General features: G+C 47.4%; 1 protein-coding gene across 1 annotated transcript; it reads right to left on the reverse strand.

Annotated features, from left to right (window-relative positions):
• Positions 1-1,475: 1,475 nt before the first annotated feature.
• On the reverse strand, positions 1,476-17,838 carry LOC144103308 (uncharacterized). The gene is made up of 3 exons (XM_077636062.1): positions 17,534-17,838; positions 2,162-2,318; positions 1,476-1,823 (listed from the first exon to the last, which is right to left on the reverse strand). The coding sequence occupies exons 1-3, from the start codon at positions 17,836-17,838 to the stop codon at positions 1,476-1,478; spliced, it is 810 nt and encodes a 269-aa protein (XP_077492188.1).
• Between the last annotated feature and the right edge of the window lie 4,330 nt (positions 17,839-22,168).

The following is a 22,168-nucleotide window of genomic DNA, read 5'->3' on the forward strand; positions in this document are numbered from 1 at the left end:
TTCTGACAGATATACGATTTGCATAATTTGTAACACTATGTGCCTCCTGTTGTATATGTGCATTTATATGTGCCAGTTTAAAATGTTCCCTGTTGAATGCTTTCAGTATAAATATTGCTCGCAGGAGTCATCCTAATAATATTCTGTTTTACTTTATGCAGCAAATTACAGTCAACACACTTGTCTGCAGTGCTGAAGCAGTGAGCTTCAGTTCAGAGAAATTTAACTTCTAGCTTGGCAACAGTACAATCACTACAGTGCAAGTCACATGGCAGTTTGTATGCCTGTGCACCTTCAATGCTGATCGCCTGCTTAAAAATTGCAATTCCTATAGCAACAGGGAGTCATTTCAGTGCTCTAGACAACTGTGGTGAAGACTACTTCCATGCGTATCTTCATAGCAATTGCTGATGAACCCACGTTTACTTTCCCACACAGGTACAGCATCATACTCCTGGCAGTAGTGGATCACAAATACCATTTTCGGTATATAAACGTTGGAAGTCCCGGAAGGTGCCATGATGCCAGTGTTTATGGCCGATCGAAGCTGCATACGCTAATCGAAAATGGGACCTTCAGCACTCCCATGGCAATGATAGAAGGTACCAGTGTTCCACCGATTCTTTTGTGTGATCAGGCATTTCCCTTGTCACCGAACCTGCAAAAGCCATTTCCAAATGCTCAGCCTGGAAGCAGTGAAGCAGTGTTCAACTACAATCTTTCAAAGACTAGGAGGATTGTCGAGAATGGTTTCGGGAGGCTAAAGGCACGCTTTCGCTTTTTGATAAAGAGGATGGAGTGCCGGCTGAACAAGGCCAAACTGGCTATTCGAGCTGCTTGTGTACTTCACAATATCTGTGAGGCAATGAAAGACAGTGTAGAGCCCCAGTGGGAAAGTGAGGCACGTGCATTGGACTTGTATGCACAGCCATCACGCAACACAGGAGAGTGCAGTGGGGGAGGGCAAGAGGTAAGGCACGCCCTAGCAAACTATTTTTGGAAAGAGGCCCAGCACGCGCCATGACTGAGTGCAACAGGAACCAAGCTGAAGCGAAGCACGCATTTTTGATTGTGTCACTATGTTTTTTTAAAGACAACTGCTACATCTTGCTCTTCGACTAATGTGGCAGTTTTGGTGTGACATGACTTGAAAAATAAAGCCCAACCCAAGGCATACACAGAGGAAAGTAAAAAAGGATACGAGGATGTCAACGAGAGCAGAGCTCTGTCTTTACCTGGAAAACGAACTGTAGCGCAACAGAATGGCAACACGCAGTGAGAGCGCTCGTGCACCGTGTCTGCATTCTATTGTCTTGTTCTCCGCTGGGCTAGTTTGCTTTTCAGACCATCAACCAAGAAGCTTCAAACGCCATGTTGCCATTATCTGGCTAAAAAATATTTAAAATGTGCATTTGAGTTGTCACGCCAATAAAAAAAGGACTGCAAGGGCACACACCATGCTTGGCATCAATTATTTATTTATACATTTTTTGCATTATTTCGAGAAGCTTGTCTTCCCGAGCTTTGCTCCGCTTCAGGATCTCGAGCCGCTCCCTTTGTATTGCCACAGTCTCGGTTCTGTGGCGCTCTAGTGAGCAGCGCAGTTGACGCTGCTCGTCCAACAAGTCTGAAAGCAGTCTTGTGGGAGGAGCCAGCCTTTTTTTCTTTGCAGCTGTTGCTGTAGGGGCCGCAGGTTCCTCTTCAGTGCCAGAATCCAGTGGTGAGGCTTCCACCTCGGCACACTCTGAGCTTCGCTCAGAAAGTGAGTCAGTAGGTGTGTCTGAGGGCTGGCCCACTCCACCGTGCACCATGCCATTGAACAGCTGAAGAAAAAATAAAAACGTTGTTGTGTGCAAAAAAAAAGTGCAAGCATAAACAAACATCTGCGAACAAAATATGTGCTCATAGAGTGATGGCTTCTGTTATTCTGCTGACAATAAATGTAGCATTTGTCATTTTACTCGGTGTTCCTAGTTCATCCATATTCATAATGTTTTCAAACATGCATAAGAGCATGAACCAACTTGCCAAACCCTGAATTTTGAGCCAACAAAATATATGTTGCACTGAATGTGAATGCGACCGCCAGTGCATCGTGCTATACCAACTCGACTGGCTGACACCTGCACCAGTTACTACCGAACGATGTTACGGTGAATACCTCCTCTGGAGAGGTGCCATCAATGGCACTACATCCACTTTCTTCCATGAGGATGGAATCATTGGCTGGCAGCGATCCAAGGAACCGGTGGAGGTCCCAGTAAAACTTCCATTGCATTCCGCCAGACCCGGTCTTTGTGCCTGCCCTGGTCAGTAGCCTGAAATGGAATTTTTCAAAATGACGCCATAGTTTGCTGCAATGTTTACAGCAATGCACAACCGCAATACTTTCTTTGTAGTTAGCGGAAATAAAGCAGACCGAAAATGTTAATTCTGTGGCGTAACTGCTGCGACAACAAGCAATTTTTGAGTCGCCGCTTTGGCTTTCTGCTGCTGAGCCACAATCGAATCCCGTCAGCTACTCCTGCTTTTATATGGCGAACTGCAAAAACGTGCGAGCGCTGTACAACGCCATTGCACGTTAGGGAACCCCAGGTGGTCAAAATTAATCCGGGACTGTTCACAATGCCTTCTTTAGTGGCCCACGTGCAGCTTTGGGACAAACACAAATGCCAACAAAAGATTCCGACATAACAGACGACGAATACATGAAATAATTCAGCTGCCTCAAGTAAAACAGATGTACAATGACGCTGTTAAGTAGAATATAAATTCGCTTTTACCTGTATTTGTTGCTCATGTTCTGGATCTTTTTTTTTTACTTCCTTCGTGCTTTTCACGACTCCCACTGCACGGAGCCGTTCAGAGATGGCCATATACACCTTGAGGTTTCTTTTGGCACCGCGCAGATCTGGCAACACATCTTCCCATATATTAATCAGCGCACGCGTCTCCTCGTCTGTCCAAGTCGTGCGCTCTTCGCTTTGGCAGCTCTCCTCATTTTGAGCTGCCATATTCAACACAATTAAGGCACAATTTCAAAGGACAGGCGACGGCGAGCTTCCAAGAGCAGTCACGCAAAGCGGCACAAAGACGGCGAGTTCGCTTTGTAGCTGTACAGCAAAATACCACGCACACGGCTCAAAGGACGACCGGCCTGGTCCGCACGCTTTCACACCAACATAAACACGAACTGAATGAACATGGCGGCGCCGCAGTGCCGCATCATTCGGGCGCCGTTAGTTACGTACATGATAAACTCGTTTCTTTATTTTGCGGCTTCGTTTCTCGCTAAACACAAATTATATTGTTAAAAGCTGTTTAATAACTGAAATGAACTTCTGTGTCCTTTTTCTATGCATTATATTTTGCGTCGTTGAAAGCGTTGGCGGCGAGGCTACGCACTCGGCCAGTAAAGTGCGTTCCGTGAACGTACTCCGACTTGAGTGCACTCATCTGAGAGTACACTCCGCTGCGACGTTAAGATTTGGGAAAGTGCACTTAAAAACCGAGTGCACTCGCCGTAAGTGCACTTAACTTGCCCGCTTGACAGGGGTATTATTCTTGCTCTGTTGTGATTGACACCTACCAACTTGCCCAACTTCTCACATTACATTTTATGCACAAAACTTCCATGACAAGCTAGGCAGTCGGAATTAATTTTCTTGTTAGATATCAAAGTGCTTGCCTGTGTTGTTTTTATCCCACGGCATATGTGCTGAGTTTACTGCGTCTTTGCATGAAAGGAATCCTGTCCATCATACTTGCGGATCACTAGCTCTCCTGCTGTTCTTGAGCTCTTTTGTTTCAGTTTAGTACATGCATGGGATACTGGGCTGCTGAAATGGAGACAACCCGTGTAGTTCAAGGAGATGAATACTGACACTCCCATTGCTTCGCCTTGGCTACAGTGCAAAGTATGAAGATTGTGCATGCAGGCAACATGAAACAAAGAGCTGTGTAGTCTAAAATGGTTAGCTGAGGCTCAGGAACCGAATGCCAAGACTGCTGCTTGTCAGTCTTCCCGTGATGCTACAACTGTTTGAAGGAATCAGTGGTTTTGTGAGCTATGTTTGACCATTGAGAAAGATGAGAAAAATCAGCACACATGAGTAGAGCTACATTAATGCCTGAAGTTATATTCTACCGGCTCAAAGAGCCTGAAAATGAAGAAAAAATGTTAGGCTGACTCCTCCAAGTAGCAGTACTTCAGTCCAAGCTCTTTTGCTAGCAAGCCCTCACACACTTGTGATATAAATGCTGTTGTGTACAATTTAATTTTGGTGTCGCCACGTTTGCTGGAAATTTTGGGAAACTGGCCGACACCAGCGCTCGTACGTTCACGAGCACATCATCAGTATTCGATGCTTTTTGCACTGCTGTACCTTTTCCTCTCACCGAACACGTGCTGAACATGTTGAAGCGCTCTTGAAAAGGCTCTGCACGGAGGAACTCTTATGCAAAAGAGCTAGTCATAGTGCAGGGTCGGACACTTGAGGCAAATGGTTCGTAAATGGCTGTCGTAGCACTGAGCCTGCTGACACAATGTCACATGCTAGCTTTGTATTGAAATTAGTCGCAGTTGCAATAACACAGTAGTCTTACATTTTGCAGAATGTGATGAATCGGAGTACATCACCGTCACCATTGCTGGATGAGGAGGTTGAGGTATGTGAGCTGCTTAACCATTTTTCTATAGAAACCACAGCAGAATTAGGCTTGTCTGCAGTGTAAATAGTGTAGTCAAGTAAAAGTTCGATTTTGTATTGACTGGTAATTATTCTGTCAACAATTTTTCTATGCAGGAAAGCTGAGTTTCTGCTTTGGTATTGTTGACTATTGCAGTTTATTTTTGTTAAGTATCTCATTGCTTTAGGGTTATGACTAAATAGGCATGTGGTTTGAACTTGCACCATGCTGCCATATGGGTGAGGGCTATTCTGCGTTTCATTGCTTTAGAAATGCAAGAGCTGTACTGCTGTTAGTGTTGAATATGTAAATCTTGTACAATGTAGAAAATGCAGTGATGGCATAGAGCATCCACCTAGCTTGCAAGAATACCAGTGTTTGAACCCCGGTGACGTGTAGTTTTCCACTGGATAAAAGAAGAAATGGCGTACCGAGAACTGCATAAGCAGGCCTGGGGTGCGGCCTGATCTCGATGACCAGAACGGACAATGCGAACTCTCAAGAGAACAAGATTTGGCCGCCCTAGTGTAGTAATTGGCGTCAAAACCTCCTATTTGAGTGCACCCATTACCCCTCTGCCCTTAGTTCCCAGCAGCTGCGGAGCAACTGACCAAGGCAGCAGGCAGACCTCCACTGTGCTAAAAATCTCAGGCTCCGGACGGGCCGCCTTCGAAAACTGAACCTGGCAGCATTTATTTCAAGCCTTATTCAGTAAAGCTAGCCTAGCAGTGCTGTTTGAGGAACTAGCAGGCATTAAATGGGATGTCAATAATGCTTGGAAGGCTAGGAGGACAGAGGAGGCATGTGCAGTATTAAAGGGTGGGCACAAACTTCGTTATTGTGGATTAGCAGACAGATGAGAACCATTATTTGGAAGGTGTACAGTTGTCCACACCCCTGTCTAGAGCACTGGTTATGGTTATGGTGCCCAGCTGTTGACCCCGAAAAATGCAGGTTTGCTCCTGGCCGCGGTGGTTTCGTTTCGATCAAGGCGAAATGCTAAAGACCCATGTACTGTCTGATGCAAGTGTACATTAAAGAACCCCAGATGGTGGAAATTACCTGGAACCCTCCACTACTGCATCCCTCATAGCCTGAGCCGCTTTGGGGCGTTAAACCCCATTAAAAAAAATACATGCGCTTAGCTGTCGTTTGCAATCATTCCTTGGAAAACTGAGGGCACTTAATTATCTGATGTTGTGGAGTGAGCATAGTATTTTGCTGCTGAACACAAGGCTGCACATGTCGTTCTGGCTGTTGTAGGTGTACTATGATAGCTGCAGTCTGTAGACGTGAGCATGGCACGACATGCTTTCTTGCCGGTTAACTTTCGTTTCAGCTAAAAAATGACCAATTTTTAGTGTACTAAAATTAAAATTTTTTCTTCAAGAAGCGCTGAATTCACTGTGCATTGTAATGTATCAAACTATAGCTTATTGATTATACTTCCGAACAAAAAAATGCCCAATTTATGCGTGAAAATTTATTGGTTAAATAAGCTGGTATTACAAAAAATACAGCAAAACAAAAATAAGCTGCTGCACTCAGCCTGAAATTGATTACAAAAAAATTAAAGTATGCAAAACATTCCACATCATATTAGCTATCATTCTGGCAATTTTTCAGCTGCATACATAATACATTGCACTTTCCTGGCCTTTCAAGTTAAGCAATATGACTGTTGTGCCACTAAAGAAAGTCGCGTGATGACATGAAGTGGAGGTGGATGTGAGATGTGGTTTTACGCATTACACTTGTTCTGAGTTCTGTTCTTGTTTTTTTTGTAGCAGAGCCTGCAGATACCAGTTTTTCCGCTCTTTTTACTTTTCTTACTTTTTCATTTTTGACCTTTTCAGTTGGGAGTGAAGAAGGCGTAGCCTTCCTTGACATCAATATTGTTACAGGTTCTATTTACAAATATTATTTACAAGGCAGGTCGAGAGGAGCCTGGTGCGCCGGCGGCAGGATACTTGACTTTTTCTTCTTCTTCCAGCCGCCGCACGTCTTCTTTATTCCTCAGAGCCCATGCGCAGCACGTGACATTTCCCCGTTCGCAGACGAAGCCCTCTGGGCCAGTCAATCAATCGGGGTCCCGAGAGTGGAATGGCTTCAGCCGTGCGACATGCACGACCTGGGTTGTCCTTGAGCGGCATCCTTGCGTTGATTGGGGAGAGATGACATAGTTGAGGTCATTGAGGCGAGCAACAACGATGAACGGGCCTGTGTAGTGGGATAGCAGCTTTTCTGATAAGCCACGCTTGCGTAGGGGCGTCCACAACCATACAACGTCACCGGGCAGGTAGGTGACATCCTTGCGCCGGCGGTCATAACGCTGCTTAGAGCGATGCTGTGATGCCAAGGTGCGTATCCGGGCAATCCGACGGGCTTCTTCAGCGCGACATAGAGTGTTGGCAATAGAAGGCTCGGTGTCGAGAGAGAAAGGTAAGATGCTGTCGAGGGAGCTTCGAGGCGGACGGGCATAAAGAAGGAAGAATGGGCTTTAACCAGTTATTTCATGCCTCGACGTGTTATAGGCGTATGTAATGAAGGGAAGCACGTCGTCCCAGTTCTTATGGCGGGAATCGACATACATGGCCAGCATGGTCGTGAGTGTCCGATTGGTACGTTCAACCAGTCCATTAGTCTGGGGGTGGTACGGCGTCGAGTGGCGAAAATGGCATGAACTAAGACGCAGAAGCTCTTCCACAACGTCTGCCGTAAACTGGCGACCGCGGTCACTGATAACAACTCGAGGAGGTCCATGCCGGAGGATGACAGCACGAAGAAGGAAGAGCGAGACCTCAGCAGCGGTGGCGCAAGGTAGGGCGGCGGTCTCACAGTAACGGGTGTGGTGATCAACGCACACTATAATCTAGCGGTTACCGTTGGACGAGCGGGGAAACGGGCCGAGCAGATCGAGTCCAACTTGTTCATATGGCGTGCTTGGAGGTGGCAAAGGATGCAGGCGTCCAGGCGGAGAAGTCGTGGGAAGCTTGAACCGCTGACACTGCACGCAGGTGGCCACGTAGCGCTGAACCATGTGACGCATTTTTGGCCAGTAAAAACGTTCTTTGATGCGGTTAAGGGTCCTGGCAAACCCCAAGTGCCCAGCCGTGACGTCATCGTGCATTGCCTGCAGAACAGAGGAGTACAGAGTAGCCGGAACGACGAGGAGAAAGCGCGCACCTCCAGGCGAGTAATTCGTTCTGTAGAGTAAACCGTCGCGAACGCAGAAAGGGCTTGCGGATGTCGGGTCACGGGCTTCGGCAAAAAGCGGCGCCAAGTGCTGATCCTTGCGTTGTTCCATCTGGAAAGTGCCAAGATCTGGAAACTCTTGGGAAACGGCAGCGAGATAGTCATCGAAGTTTTCATCATCGGAAGTAGTAACCGTGAGCGGCAGCCGCGAGAGGCAATCTGCGTCGGCGTGTTGGCGGCCACTTTTGTAAGACACTTTGAAGTTAAACTCTTGGAGGCGTAACGCCCAGCGGGCCAACCGACCGCAGGGGTCGCGTAGATTGACCAGCCAGCACAGAGAGTGATGGTCTGTGACGACTGTAAAAGCACGTCCATAAAGGTACGAACGAAACCGTTGTACGCCGAAAACAACGGCGAGACACTCTTGCTCTGTTACAGTGTAGTTGCGTTCCGACTTGCTGAGGGTGCGACTTGCATAAGCGACAACGTGTTGATTGCCCTCATGGCGTTGGATAAGCACAGCCCCCACGCCGATGCCGCTGGCGTCAGTGTGGAGTTCAGTCGGCGCTGTCGGGCAGAAATGACGCAATATTGGCCGCGAGGTGAGGAGAAACTTGAGCTGCCGAAACGCGGAGTCGCATTCGGGAGTCCAGTGGAAAGGGGTGTCTTTCTGCAGGAGACTTGTAAGCGGGTAGGCTAAATCAGAAAACTTGGGAACGAAACGCCGAAAATATGAGCAAAGTCCTAGGAAACTCCTGAGCCCTTTCACTGATTTGGGTTCTTTGACACTGCTTACAGCTTCAACCTTCTGCGGGTCGGGTCTGAGGCCATCCTTGTCAACGAGATGACCAAGCACAGTAATTTGGCGTTCACCGAAGCGACACTTCTTCGAGTTCAGCACGAGGCCCGCTCTCTCTATGCAGTCTAGGACAATGGCTAAGCGGCTGTTATGTTCGGCGAAGGTCCTACCAAAAATAACAACATCGTCCAGATAACACATGCAAACTTGCCACTTCAGGCCACGTAAAAGCTTATCCATAAATCGTTCAAAAGTGGCAGGAGCGTTGCAAAGGCCGAAAGGCATAACATTAAATTCATACAACCCGTCAGGTGTCACGAATGCTGTCTTCTCTTTGTCTTGCGGGTGCATCGGGATCTGCCAGTACCCGGACCGTAGATCCACCGAGGAAAAGTAGGAGGCTGAGTGGAGGCAGTCAATGGCATCATCAACGCGCGGGAGCGGGTAAACATCCTTCTTTGTGACAGTGTTAAGCCGGCGGTAGTCGACACAAAATCGCCAAGTGCCATCTTTCTTTTTGACAAGGATCACTGGAGCAGCCCACGGGCTTGAAGATTCCTGAATGATGCCGCGGTGCAACATGTCACGGACTTGTTCATCGATTATCTGACGTTCGGAAGGCGAGACGCGGTATGGCTTCTGGCGAATCGGCTGTGCAGATCCAGTATTGATCATGTGATGGGTACGGGAAGCTGGAATCGGCGGTGGTTGGTCGCGACCAAAGTCAAACACGTCCGCATGCTTAATAAGAACGGCCACTAGTACCTGGCGGTCGCTAGTGGGTAGGGATTTGTTTACCATGGCTAGGAATTGAGAGTCGCTCAGATCGCGGCGTCTAGTTGGACGAGACACGTTGTCAGTGATCGCGGCAACTGGTACAGAAAAACGTTCTTCAAAGCCAGCAAGTTTTAAACCACATGGCAATACTGCAGGTTCGTTGGAATGATTGACAGTCCAAAGAGTGGCATGGCCCTTGGTCACATGGACGACGCTGCGGGGTACTAGCACACTTTTCTTTGCACAGTTAAGGGAACAAGGTTCCACCACAGCATCGAAGGCATCAGAAATCGTGCTCGAGGACACAACGGGAACGAATATGGCAGACATTGCTGGAACGACGGTATCTTCAGAGACAGAAAACACTTGGGCAACCACTGGCGAGTCTTCTATGAGAGCTGACCGAAGGCCAGGACTTAACGATATGCCACCACTGCGGAAGTCGAGAGTAGCGCCGCACTGGTGCAAAAAGTCAATACCGAGGATGATGTCATGCGTAGAACGAGGGAGCACCGTGAATTCAGTTCGGAACATGTGGCCAGCGATCACTACAATCACAAAACAAATACCAATCGGAACCAATGATTCTCCCCCTACACCCCGGAATATAACAGCACGATCCCAAGCGAACATTATTTTACGACCCAGATGGTTCTTGAAAGTTGAACTCATCACTGACACCGTGGCACCAGTGTCCACTAAGGCCATGACGCAAATACCGTCCACTAAAACTTCAAGGCAGTTCCTTAACATAACAATGGGCAGAGGAATTGGCACTATCGATGATCCGGCGACCGCACCTCCATCGGCCGCACACGCTAGTTTCCCGGGGACGGTGGGGAACGACGTTGGGGGGAAGGCGAGCGGCGAGAGCGGTGCGGATGTGGAGTCAGACTTCGGTCAGAGGCAGGGGAGTCGTTCCGTGGTGGCGCGTAACTGGATGGGCGCTGAGACGATGTGAAGACACGGTCATGAACAGGCGCATTGAAACTCAGGCGAGGGTTCGACCATTGGCGCTGGGAGCGGGAAAACTGGCCCCGGCGACGGCAGAATCTAGAGATGTGACCGATCATACCACAGCGGTAAGAAAGTGGTGGGTCGGGGGGGCACTCGGGATAACAGTCCTCGTAGCCAGTGTCGAAACGACCATCGTACTCCGGCTGCCGCAGGTGGCATTGCGGACGAGCTGGCGCCCTGGGGCCGGGGCGGGTGATCCGGGGAGCGTCGCTGTAATCAATGCGAGTAGCACTGGTAGGGGCCTGGGCAGACAAACTCCAAGGGGAGGAGCGGGAGGCGGGAGCCGCCTGCAGAGAACAGCTCCCATACGGGACCTCACTGCGGCGCGCAAGTTCTTGATGCCGGGAGAGTTCGTCACGCACGATTTGACGAATCACGTCAGGGAGAGTCGCCGCATTCACAGGCTCGTGGAAATCCACGCTGGCGACGGTGGTGACGTTAGGCAGGCGACCGAACTTGGGAGTAATTCGACGCAGTTTTAGAGCTTCAAAGGTGCGGCAGTGCTTGATGATATCCGTGGGAGAGTCTAAATTTTCTTTACTAATAACAAAGCTGTAGACGTCCTCTGCGATGCCCTTGAGGAGATGACCAACGCGATCTTCGTCGGACATACTAGGATTAACGACGTTGCACAGCTTCAAGACCTCTTCTATGTAAGTCGTGCAGGTCTCTCCAGGCACTTGCGCTCTCTGAAGCAAAGACTGCTCAGCGCATTTTCGTTTGGCAACAGTATCCCCGAAGCAGCTGCGGAGCTCTTCCATGAAGCGGTCCCAACTTGTTATTGATGCCTCATGGTTTTCGAACCAAGTTAGCGCGGTGCCATCGAGAAAGAAGACGACATTGGCCAGCTGAAGAGTGGCATCCCAGCCGTTGTATTTGCTCACCCGCTTGTAATGGGTGAGCCAATCATCCACGTCTTCGCCAGCCTTCCCGGAAAACGTCCGCGGCTCACGGTAGTGCTGCCAAGCGGGCGTTGCGGCGCCGGTCGGACGTGCGTCGGCCTCCTTGGGCATTTGCTCGGGCAACGGTGGCAATCCGGCGATTCTTCGGCTGCAGCGGTTGCGAGAGGGGTCCGTGGTGATCGACCCAGCACCTGCACCACACTGTTACAGGTTCTATTTACAAATAATATTTACAAGGCAGGTCGAGAGGAGCCTGGTGCGCCGGCGGCAGGATACTTGACTTTTTCTTGTTGTTGTTGTTGTTGTTGACCTCACACAATGGCACATACCCACAAGGGGGATTGGCCATAACCAGGCGGTGGCTATTTAAATGACCAGTTGCATGTGGCAAGCATGGGATGACCTACCAAAATTTGGATCGCACAGTTTTCGTAGCCGAGGAGGTTGCAGGAGGTTCTTCCAGCCGCCGCACGTCTTCTTTATTCCTCAGAGCCCATGCGCAGCACGTGACAATATAATCAAAAGCCTGCTGGCAGATTTGGTAAAACATCCTGACAGTATGTTGCAAAGACCCTAAAGCAACAAATAAAACCGCTCTCCGAATTTACAAATCACACACACTGCATAAAATGCCACGGGAACGGTTAAAAGAAACGCGCAAGCACACATTGATGTCCCGGTTCTCTGGGACGAAGTCTTGCAATCAAAACTGAAATCTGATCATTCCACATGGTTGTCTTACTCACCACTACTGCCCAAAAAAAAAAGACAGCTTAAGAACCAGCAGGAACGTTAAGTGCAGCTTTTAGCCTTTGAGGAGCGCATGGTGAACAGATGCCATGATCAGTGACAAGAGGACTACATCGGGTCAAAGTTTTCGTTTCTCATGTCGCCTCCTTGCGTTAGAAAATAAAAAAAAAACTGAAACCAAAGCAATGGTGCTATAGAAGCAAACTCAATGACACTGCTTGTCCAGGAGCACAGCCTTGAATTTTGGTCGCAGGTTCAAAACTTCAGTCATATATGACCGATGGCCTATGGCATGGCTCGTTCATACCGCATGTGCAAGCAGTGTGTCTGCTGTGGGTGCACCTGGAGCACACTTTAGTGTGGTTATGTCACTTTGTTTTTGCTGTGCATAATAAACGTTTTGCTGGGGCATTCTGTACAGGACGTTTTTGTGCCACCAAGCCCAGAGGCCACTCTCAGCAAGGCCTTTGCTGCTCAGTCATCAGGGGTGTTGCACCCTTCTGCATGTACTCTGGGCAGTGTAGGGAGCAATGTTCAGCCTAGCTGGGTGGTTCCTCCCATTCCTGCCCAGCAGCCATGGGCGTCATCATGCAGCCTTAGGTATTGCAGACTTTATTTCTGTAGTTGTAGAATTTCTTCCGTTCCTTTACTTTTACAGTTATTGCTATAATATATTGAACTGTGCATTAATGTTCTTATATTTTGCTGTATTTTTATGTTGTGAAGGTGAATCGTAGAGATCAGGAATGCCATACCTGAAAACATATGAAATGTCTGATTTCTGTAATGCTGAAGATCCCTAGATTGTTTAAATTAATGCAGTGGTTTACATTATGTCTTTTAAGCATACCACAGCATCCACCTTTCCGATCAGAAAAACGTGAGTAGTGTTAACATGAAATAATTATCCGTCTTGCTTAGGTTGGTATGTCTGTTTAATGTCCCTTTAATGCTGCGCATGACCATCATCTTTTGCACTGCTGATCTGGAAGCATTTTCAGTCATTTGCTAAACATTGGATTTTCAGTGTGGTGATATAGGTGGTGGAAGTGAAAAGTATTTTGGCAGCAGGCGACATTCTTGCTTTCCTGTTAACTGTCTCATTCATAATTATGCCAGTAGCGTGTATTCTGTGGGTGCACGTGGAGCATACTTTATTGTGGTTATGCCAATTTGGTTTGGAGTGCAGCTCTTAGCACTCAGTTCCTGGGCTGAGTGTCAGTGTTGCAGTTGGCACCATTGTAAATGGCTGAGGGAACAAGGAGCACAGCTTGGGATGAAAGTATGGTGATGGCAAAGAGAATTGCAAGGACAGGGAAAAAGGAGGCTACTGTGAGAGTTTAAAGTGGAAGAGAAGAGTATGGCGGGAATAGGTGAAAGCCTACCCTCCGCGGCATGTGCAGCGGCAGCTTCTGCGAAATGCACTGTCCGAGAAGAGGCTCAGCGGCAGTAGATCACTCTGCACACTGCTGAAGCCGAAACTCATAGCCACCTCCATTTGGCATTGCGTGTTCTGCAATGGCTGATCGTTCAAATAGCGCAGCAGCTGCGCTAAAAAATTGCATTGCCAAGAATCCTAATCGCTGGCTCATTGTTTTTTGTGTGTACTAAACAGTTTTCGGGTGCTGTTTTCAGGACTTCAGTTTGGCAGCAAGCCTGGAAGCCACGTCCAGCCATATGGTCACAGCTGGGCTGTCGGGGGTGCCACACCTTACAGCGTTTGCCCAGCATCCAGGCAGCATTGTAAAGCCCCAGGTATTACAGACTTAATTTCTGCAGTTTAGAATTGCTCCGTTTCCTTTTCTTATAATGTTGTCGGCATCTTCCAAATGCCAAGTTTTTATTCTTTTTTGCTGAATGATGGGTACTATAGCCTAGACTACAGAGGGTAAGACTGAAAACATGATTCGCTTTTGTTTACTGTAGCATTGCACATATTCAAGTGGAATGTGAGGGTTAATGTTGCAGCACCGTGGGTGCAGGAGACACACAGCATGCGGACATTTTGCATCTCCTTGCATGCAAGCATGTTTTCATTTATCTTCATTGAAATGCTGTCACTGGGCTGTGGGTGTCAGTTCATTGATTATCCGAGACTCTCCACAGAACAGATGCACAAGGGGAAAGCACGGACGATTATTCCTGCTGTGGTGTCTATTTTGTTCATATCATGCCTCGTGTGTTAGCGTTGTAGAATATAATGAAACGCACACCTTGTTGTTACTCCAAATCTCAACCTTGTGCTCGGCAGCGAAGTTTTATAGCCAGTTCGCTGCTGCAGAGAGTCATAACTCTTTTTAATGCAGTTCTGATGGATAGCTCTTGTGAGTTTCCCCAAGGAATCAACATCACATTGATAGCTAGCTGTAGGGATCAAGAAAGTGTTACTGAGGTTGGCTAATTGGAAAGAATTTTGGGCAACATTTGAGTGGAATAAGGTGAACCATGAGAAGGAACACAGACCGCTACTCTGTAAAATTTCAATGGTATGCCTTCAGAGTTCTCATGTTTTCCATCCTTTAGTGCTGAAATGTGACTGAGAAGTCGGACTGCAAGAAATATTTCAGACTGAGATTGAATCTGCGTCGCAGCTTTTGATGTTGCCACCTGCATGCATGCTTCATAGTGAACATTTTTTACTGACTTGACCCTCAACGAGCCTTTGGTTATGGGTGAAGGAAGCATTTACATTTTGCACAAATGAATAAAATGTAAACAGAAGTGAAGAAAAAGCATTTGACAGCACTTGTGCTACTCGTCAAGGCACTGCACTTGTATAGCTCCTGTGGCTATTAAAGTTGCTTTGTTTCGGTTCCTAGAAACAGGTTTTCTTTTGTCCTCTAAGTACACTTATCTGTACATACCTAAGTGTTTGCTTGTGCTCATCAGCTTAGCCTGTAGCATTTCCAGCTCCTGAAGTATATATCAGCCTTTCTGATCTAGTATGCAGTGCATTTCCTTTTACAATTTGCTTCCAAGAGTGTAGCCTTTGAGTTGTATGCTCATAGCCAGCATGCTGATATACTATAGTTCCATTTGGAGGTGTGTTATTTTGAAATGTAGTTATTGTTAAATGAGATTTTGCAATCGATTTCAGAAGCTTGCTCCAGCTGTTGAGCCCATTTCAGCAGCCAGTTCCAGTCAGGAGCTGTTTGGCACTGTTGATGGAAAGGTAGGCTGCGTTTGTAGAGTTTTACTTATACTGATTCTTTATAGAATTATTGCGGCCACTGCATGCAGACTTCGAAACCTGTATATTTCTGATATTGGCAGTCAGAACTCATGCCCTTTGTTGCCAGTCTTAGTCGGATTGGAAGTGTGCCACTTATGCACCTCAGTGAGCCCAGTGTGTCTTGAGTTAGAGCCCAAATGACTCGTGAGTCAAAATCAGTAAGTCCATGATGAGTCGCGAGTTAAAATCGGTGAGTAAGCCCAAATGAGTTGAGATGAAGCGAGCCCCGAGTCATATAATGAATGGCTGAGCCCGGATGAGTCTTGAGATGAGTCAGTCCACATGAGTTGTGCTGCCTAAATCAGTCGAGTTCATGAGTTTGAGTGAGCCCATAGGTTGACTAAACTTTTGTGGATGAGCCTGTCATTTTGCCAAAGTATGTGACTGACAGCGGTTTAGCAGTACCTTTTGCAAATGTTTAACAGTTGTATTCTGCCAGATAAGCAGGGGGATAATTTGCTGGTGTATGGTGGCAAGCAGTGGTGACTCACGGCAAGGATATTTGTAAGCGAATGGGAGAGGCTTTTGTTCTTTAGTGGATGCAAGCGCGGTTGATAATCGTAATGAACTGTTTAATATACGTTCATTATATGCGTGCTTTTATATATTTCTAGGTCCACCTTGGTGGCAATTTCTTCATTGACGAAGAACGGTGGGCATGGCTGCAGCAGTCAAAAACGGACAGCATGTTTACACGGCAGCTGATGAGAGTACTGTGGGAAGAAAAAGACCTGAAAGACAGGAGCGTGACGGGCAAAGCATGTAATAGGAAGCTCCAAAGCGGAGCTCAAGCGAAGCCTGCCCTCACTCTAGAAAAGCTGGGTGCAGTCCGGGGTGAGTAGTCTATACAGTCTTCTAAAATCATTTCATGTGGTGGCTGAGTAGCTCAGGTGTTCAGCTGCCAAGCCCAAGGTCATTGGATTTAATCCCAGCCACTGAGGCATTTACTGGAGACAGAAAGCAAAAACGCTTGTGCACTGTCAACACATTTTAACACATTCCAGATTGTTAAAATTAATTTGGAGTTCTGCACTATGTTATCTGTCATGGCTGGTGTATGGCTGTGGGATTTTTTAGACCCCACATATTCCAAGTACCTTTCATGTAATGTACTGTATTTACATGATTGTAAGTCGACTCAAACGTAAGTTAGGTAACCCCCAAATCACATTTCCGATAAAAAAACTTCGAGCTTGTTTAAGCTTGGCCTTGAGTAGTTAACACGAGGAGGGGATGCAAGTGGGGAGGGGATGCAAGTTCTGCATGTTGACATAGCAGCTTCTCAAGGCCAGCAACAAGAGCGATGCAACAGAGCCACGCAGCAAAAATGCAACCACGCTGTAGCATGCCCGATATCTCGTTTGTCTCAACTTTACTTATAGTGCCATGTTTTTGTTTCGATTCTAAGTCGACTGCCCACTTCAGATTTTCAATTTTTGAAAAATAGGTTGACTTACAATCGTGTAAATACGATAGCTGCGATCACAGGTGAGGTCCTTGAAGTCTAGTGGACTGAAAGAACAAGTTTATTCTCTCTACTGGCTGCAATAATGCATACTGCAGTCATTAGAAAAACCTAATTTATCTGCTGTCAACTATGACTAGTATCTCAGTTCAGAGGGGAACGTTACAACTCAAGGAATTGTTTTCATCCAATAACAGCCAGTGTGACAAGTTAATGAAAAATAAAACTGCTGATCAGTGTATGGTGGCCCATGTTGGCAGTGGTAGCACGTTAAGGAACTAACAGCTGAATGCAGTTGCAACAGAAAAACTTGGCTTATTTTTTGCTGTGAAGATGCAAGTAGAAGAATTCTCGCCATAGTGAATGCTGCTGGTGGCTGTAATGTGACGTAAACAGATGTGTGGGCTGTTCTTATTACAGTAAAAGCTCGTTAATTCGAATTCTATGGGGCCGCCAGGCCAGTTCGAATTAACCAAAATTCAAACTAATGAAAGTGAGCAAAAATGGATGCGTTTGATGCCCGGAGGGCACGAAAAACGTTTATTTAGCAAAACAATCTATCATCATCTTCTGCTTCTTCTCTCTGAGGGCTACCGTAGTCACTTGGTCTTCTAGCGCGAATGCGATGCAGGGAGTCGTTTTCACCCTCTTCGAAGCTGAAGAAAAGGCGCGCGACATTCAGCGCTCCCATAACTTCTGCCGCGGACGGACGCACAGGCTCTTGTTCATCATCGTTGTCCTCGTCTTCTGCCTCTTCTGGGACAGATTGCTCCCCAACAATTTCAGCGACAATGTCCTCATCACTTCGGGCACCACACACTGCTGCATCGCTGTCTACTTCAACGTAATCATCAAGACTAACATTCTGCAGCACAGCACGCACAGCCGCAGGCAGAGGCTCTGGACTCCCATCGTCGCCACTTTCTTCCATACTTCCGGCAGCAAAGCCACAGTGGTGGAAGCAGTTTGCACTTGTGGACGGCGTGACCTGCTCCCATGCACGCACCAGCATGTGCGGAGCCTTTTTCTGTTGCTGACGAAATCTTCGGCTTCGTAGGCATCCTTGATGGCCTTCCTATTTCGGACGTAGGTCGACAACGTGCTTGGTGGAATCCCGTGCTTTTTCGCGATTTCCACTTTGCTGGCCTTCCGTTCGTCCACCTCGCGTAAAATCGCCACTTTCTCCTTCAGCCCCGCAGGGGGGCGCCTGCAGCTTGCAGGCGTCGCGACGGTGAGTGGCGACACCGCGGGTTCCCGAGCATCCGCAGGGACATCCCCGCAAGGGGATGATGGTGAACTGTGCATCACCACGGACCCGAGCACCCGCGCCTCGCCGTGCGTGGCATCGCCGTGTCCGGGGAAAAGGGGATCCTGGTGGTTGAGCCGATGCCGAGCGTTTGGACCCTTAAGGCCCCTTGGCAAAGGCAACACACCACTTTGGCCCCAGCTTCCTGCAGACGGCACCTCCGGCCTGACCCGACCGGGGGGAATCGGCAGTCGCCTTTTCCTATCCTCCTCTCCATCTTTCACTTTTCTATCTCTGTCTCACAACTCTCCTATATCCTACTCACTCCTTGGTTTTTCCTGTTTTCCTGGCGGCGAGGGTTAACCTTGTGTGACCAACTACCCTGAGTTGAGTCATATTTGGTTATAGTTGAGGTGTACAGCTGGCGTGGGCAGGACTTGCTTTCAAGTTCCTGTCCCGTCCCCTTGTTGGACTCCGTGGTGGGTGGCTGGCACCATGACCGAATAACTAAATTTTCTTTATGGCTCCCCCCCTTTCAAAACCTGATCGCTCTCTGAAAAGAGGGCGGAACGAAGCAACAGACTTTTTCCCGAAAAAGAAAACAACCTTCCCAAAGTTCCATGTCATACATAGTACAGTAGAAGGAAAACAGGCAAGAATACTATCACCCTTGCTTGTGTCAAAGTGCCTAACAGATGCACTGGGCCCCGGATATAAGCTATCGAAAATGGCCAGTGGCGACTTATTACTAGAAATCCGTGACCATACCCAAAACTCCAAGATCCCAGACATTCTCTCTATTGGAGACATCCCAGTCTCCATAACAGCCCACAGATCCCTCAATACCGTCCGTGGTGTCATTTCAGAAAACGACTTCATTCATCTAACAGAAAAAGAAATGCTAGAAGGTCTCAGCGACCAAAATGTCACAGATGTCTATAGAATTAAAATCCGCAAAGACAACAAAGAAATAGATACTAAACACCTGGTACTCACATTCAGCACAAGCACATTACCTGAAACCATCGAAGTCGGATACCTTAAAGTTAATGTCAGGCACTACATTCCTAACCCACGCAGATTCTTCAACTGTCAGAGTTTCGGGCACGGCTCTCAGAGTTGCCGCGGCCGCAAAGCCTGTGCGAAATGCGCTTCTAAGGACCACAATTGAGAGGAATGTGACGCAGCACTGCGCTGCGCAAATTGCGAAGGAGACCACGCTGCGTACTCCAGGGCGTGTCCGTCCTGGAAAAAGGAGAAAGAAATTATCACCATAAAGACCAAAGAAAACATTTCATTTAAAGAAGCCAGGAGGCGTTTTGCACTAAACAACACATTCTCGTTCACAGCGAAACCAAACTTCGCTGATGTGGTGCGCAGGGGCGTAGCACCACACAGCACTCCGGCACCTGCCGAGGCCACTTCCACCGAGCCTATGGCAGGGCCATCCACGCCCCAGGCAGGGTCAGCGAAAGCTGCCCTGCCATTTTCACAGCAGGGAGCGCCGGTCCATGGGTCGGCATCCCGCAGGACTTCCCCCCGTCAGGGGAGGCCTGAAACTAACACAACCGCGGCTGCGCGGTCCTCCAGCACCTCTGGCGAGGTGATGGATACAACTCCCAGTCCACCCGCTTTGCAGCGGCGGAACAGCTCTCTTGAGCGAAAAAAAGACAGACCCCTCATAACGGGCCCTGAGCATAAGTAAACGCCTTAGCGTTCTCACCCCAAAAATTAACATGGCTTTCTTAATTCAGTGGAATTGTAGAGGAATTATGCGGAACTACAGCGACGTAACACATATTTTAGGGTCAATGCTACCCACAGTTTTATGTCTTCAGGAGACCAATCTTGGTCCACAACATGTGCATATCCTTAAACATTATAACATTTTTAGACGCGATCGCGAGCAGGCAAATCGACTCTCGGGAGGCGTCGCGATTGTCCTTCAAAGCGGCGTCCCTGCTCAAGAAATCAAACATTACACAAAACTTGAGGCAGTTGCAGTTAGCGTCGTTACCTACAAAACAATAACAATTTGCTCTTTATATCTCCCCCCACACATCACATTAACAATACAAGATTTAGAAGGCCTGATCAATGAATTGCCGGAGCCATATCTGGTAGTTGGCGATTTTAACGCTCACTCCCCGTTTTGGGGAAGCGAACGCTGTGACTCTAGGGGCAAAATAATCGAAGGTTTTCTACTCTCAAATAATGTTTGTCTTTTAAACACAGGAAAGGCCACATATTGTTGCCCAAGCTCAGCAAAAATGAGCTTCCTTGATTTAGCTTTCACATCACCGTCTCTTTTTACCGATTTTAAATGGGATGTTTTAAATGATCCTCTGGGAAGTGATCACCTACCCACTGTCATCAGGCTCTCGTCTTCCACTCCACTCATCCCCACAAGACCACGGCGCTGGAAATTTCACCTCGCCGACTGGTCACTTTTTACAGAAAGTGCAACTCTAGATAAAGAATTTTCTGAAGACCTCAGCATAGATGAAATTAATGAAAGATTTACTACATGCATAATATCTGCTGCAACACTCGCTATACCACAAACAACAGGACTCGTACAGAAGAAACACAAAGTATGGTGGACAGAAGAATGTACATTTGCAAAAAAACAGCAAAATAAAGCATGGGGCACCTTGCGCCGGTACCCCACTGCAGAGAACTTACTCATTTTTAAAAGGGCCAAGGCGAGATCGCGGTACGTGCGCAGGAATGCTGAGAAAACCTCCTGGCAGAAATATGTGTCCTCTATAAATAGTTCAATACCATCAAAGAAAATGTGGGACAAAGTTCGTAAATTCACTGGTGACCATACTTCCTTTACACTTCCGCTTTTGACAACACCCGGTACACAAACATCGTTGAAAGAACAGGCCAATTTATTGGGTGAGCACTTTGCTGAAGTCTCAAGGTCATCCCACTACACAAGCACATTCCAGAAACACAAAACTATAGCTGAAAAACAAAAACTTCCATTCGGAGCAGGCATGCAGGAAGACTACAACCAGCCCATTACACTCCAGGAACTAAATAGAGTATTATCTTCTGGTAAAAAGACAGCACCAGGCCCAGACAATGTGCATTACAATATGCTTGCCCATCTCTCTGAAACAGCCGTACAGGCACTGTTAAAATTCTTCAATAAAATATGGATGACTGGCAGAATACCTGAGGAGTGGAAGAAAGCAGTAATAGTACCTTTTCTGAAACCCGGAAAATCACCAACAAGTCCTGACAATTACAGACCAATAGCCCTCACCAGCTGCATTGCTAAATCTTTTGAAAGTGTAATAAATATTAGACTCACCTTTGTACTAGAATCTCGGCAACTATTAGATGTACATCAATGTGGATTCAGAAAAGCATGCTCAACCACCGATCACCTTGTCCGCCTAGAGAACACCATACGGGAGGCGTTCATCCACAAGCAGCAGTGTATCGGGGTCTTCTTCGACATGGAGAAGGCATACGATACCACGTGGAAGTTCGGCATCCTCCGCGACCTAGCAGAGCTAGGTATCCGAGGCAGGATGCTGAACTGCTTGAACGACTTCCTGGCTAACCGCACATTTAGGGTCCGCCTAGGAACAACTCTCTCCATGACTTTCACCCAAGAGAATGGCGTGCCCCAAGGTTGCATTCTAAGCACGACACTCTTCGTAGTAAAAATGAATTCGTTAATCAAAGTAATACCCAAGTCCATAATGTATTCGGTTTATGTAGATGACCTACAGATAGCATGCACTTCCTCCAGCATATCGTCCTGCGAGAGACAAATACAAATCACACTAAATAAACTAGCTGCTTGGGCAGAGATAAATGGGTTCAAGTTCTCTCCTCAAAAAACAGTAGCCGTTCTGTTCTCATTACGACGAGGCCTACAACTCAATCCCAACCTATACTTAAACAAGCCACACTACCAATTAAACCAGAACATAAATTTTTAGGACTCACTTTTGACAAGAAACTCACATTTCTACCACACATTAACAACCTTAAAAAGAAAGCATCCCAAGCCCTCAATGTATTAAAGGTGCTCTCGCGAAAACGGTGGGGGTCCGATAGAACATGCCTATTA

This window comes from Amblyomma americanum, chromosome 9 (assembly GCF_052857255.1).
Source record: "Amblyomma americanum isolate KBUSLIRL-KWMA chromosome 9, ASM5285725v1, whole genome shotgun sequence".
Classification (NCBI taxonomy): domain Eukaryota; kingdom Metazoa; phylum Arthropoda; class Arachnida; order Ixodida; family Ixodidae; genus Amblyomma; species Amblyomma americanum.

Bases quoted from the DNA above. Each gene is read 5' to 3' on its own strand.
- LOC144103308 (XM_077636062.1), bottom strand. From the start codon at position 17,838: ATGCTGGTGCGTGCATGGGAGCAGGTCACGCCGTCCACAAGTGCAAAC. The intron at 2,319-17,533 runs GTCCGCGGCAGA...ATTCCATTTCAG, and splicing joins GAACAAGAGCCTGTGCGTCC to GCTACTGACCAGGGCAGGCA. The intron at 1,824-2,161 runs GTATTCACCGTA...TTTTTTCTTCAG, and splicing joins ATGGCACCTCTCCAGAGGAG to CTGTTCAATGGCATGGTGCA.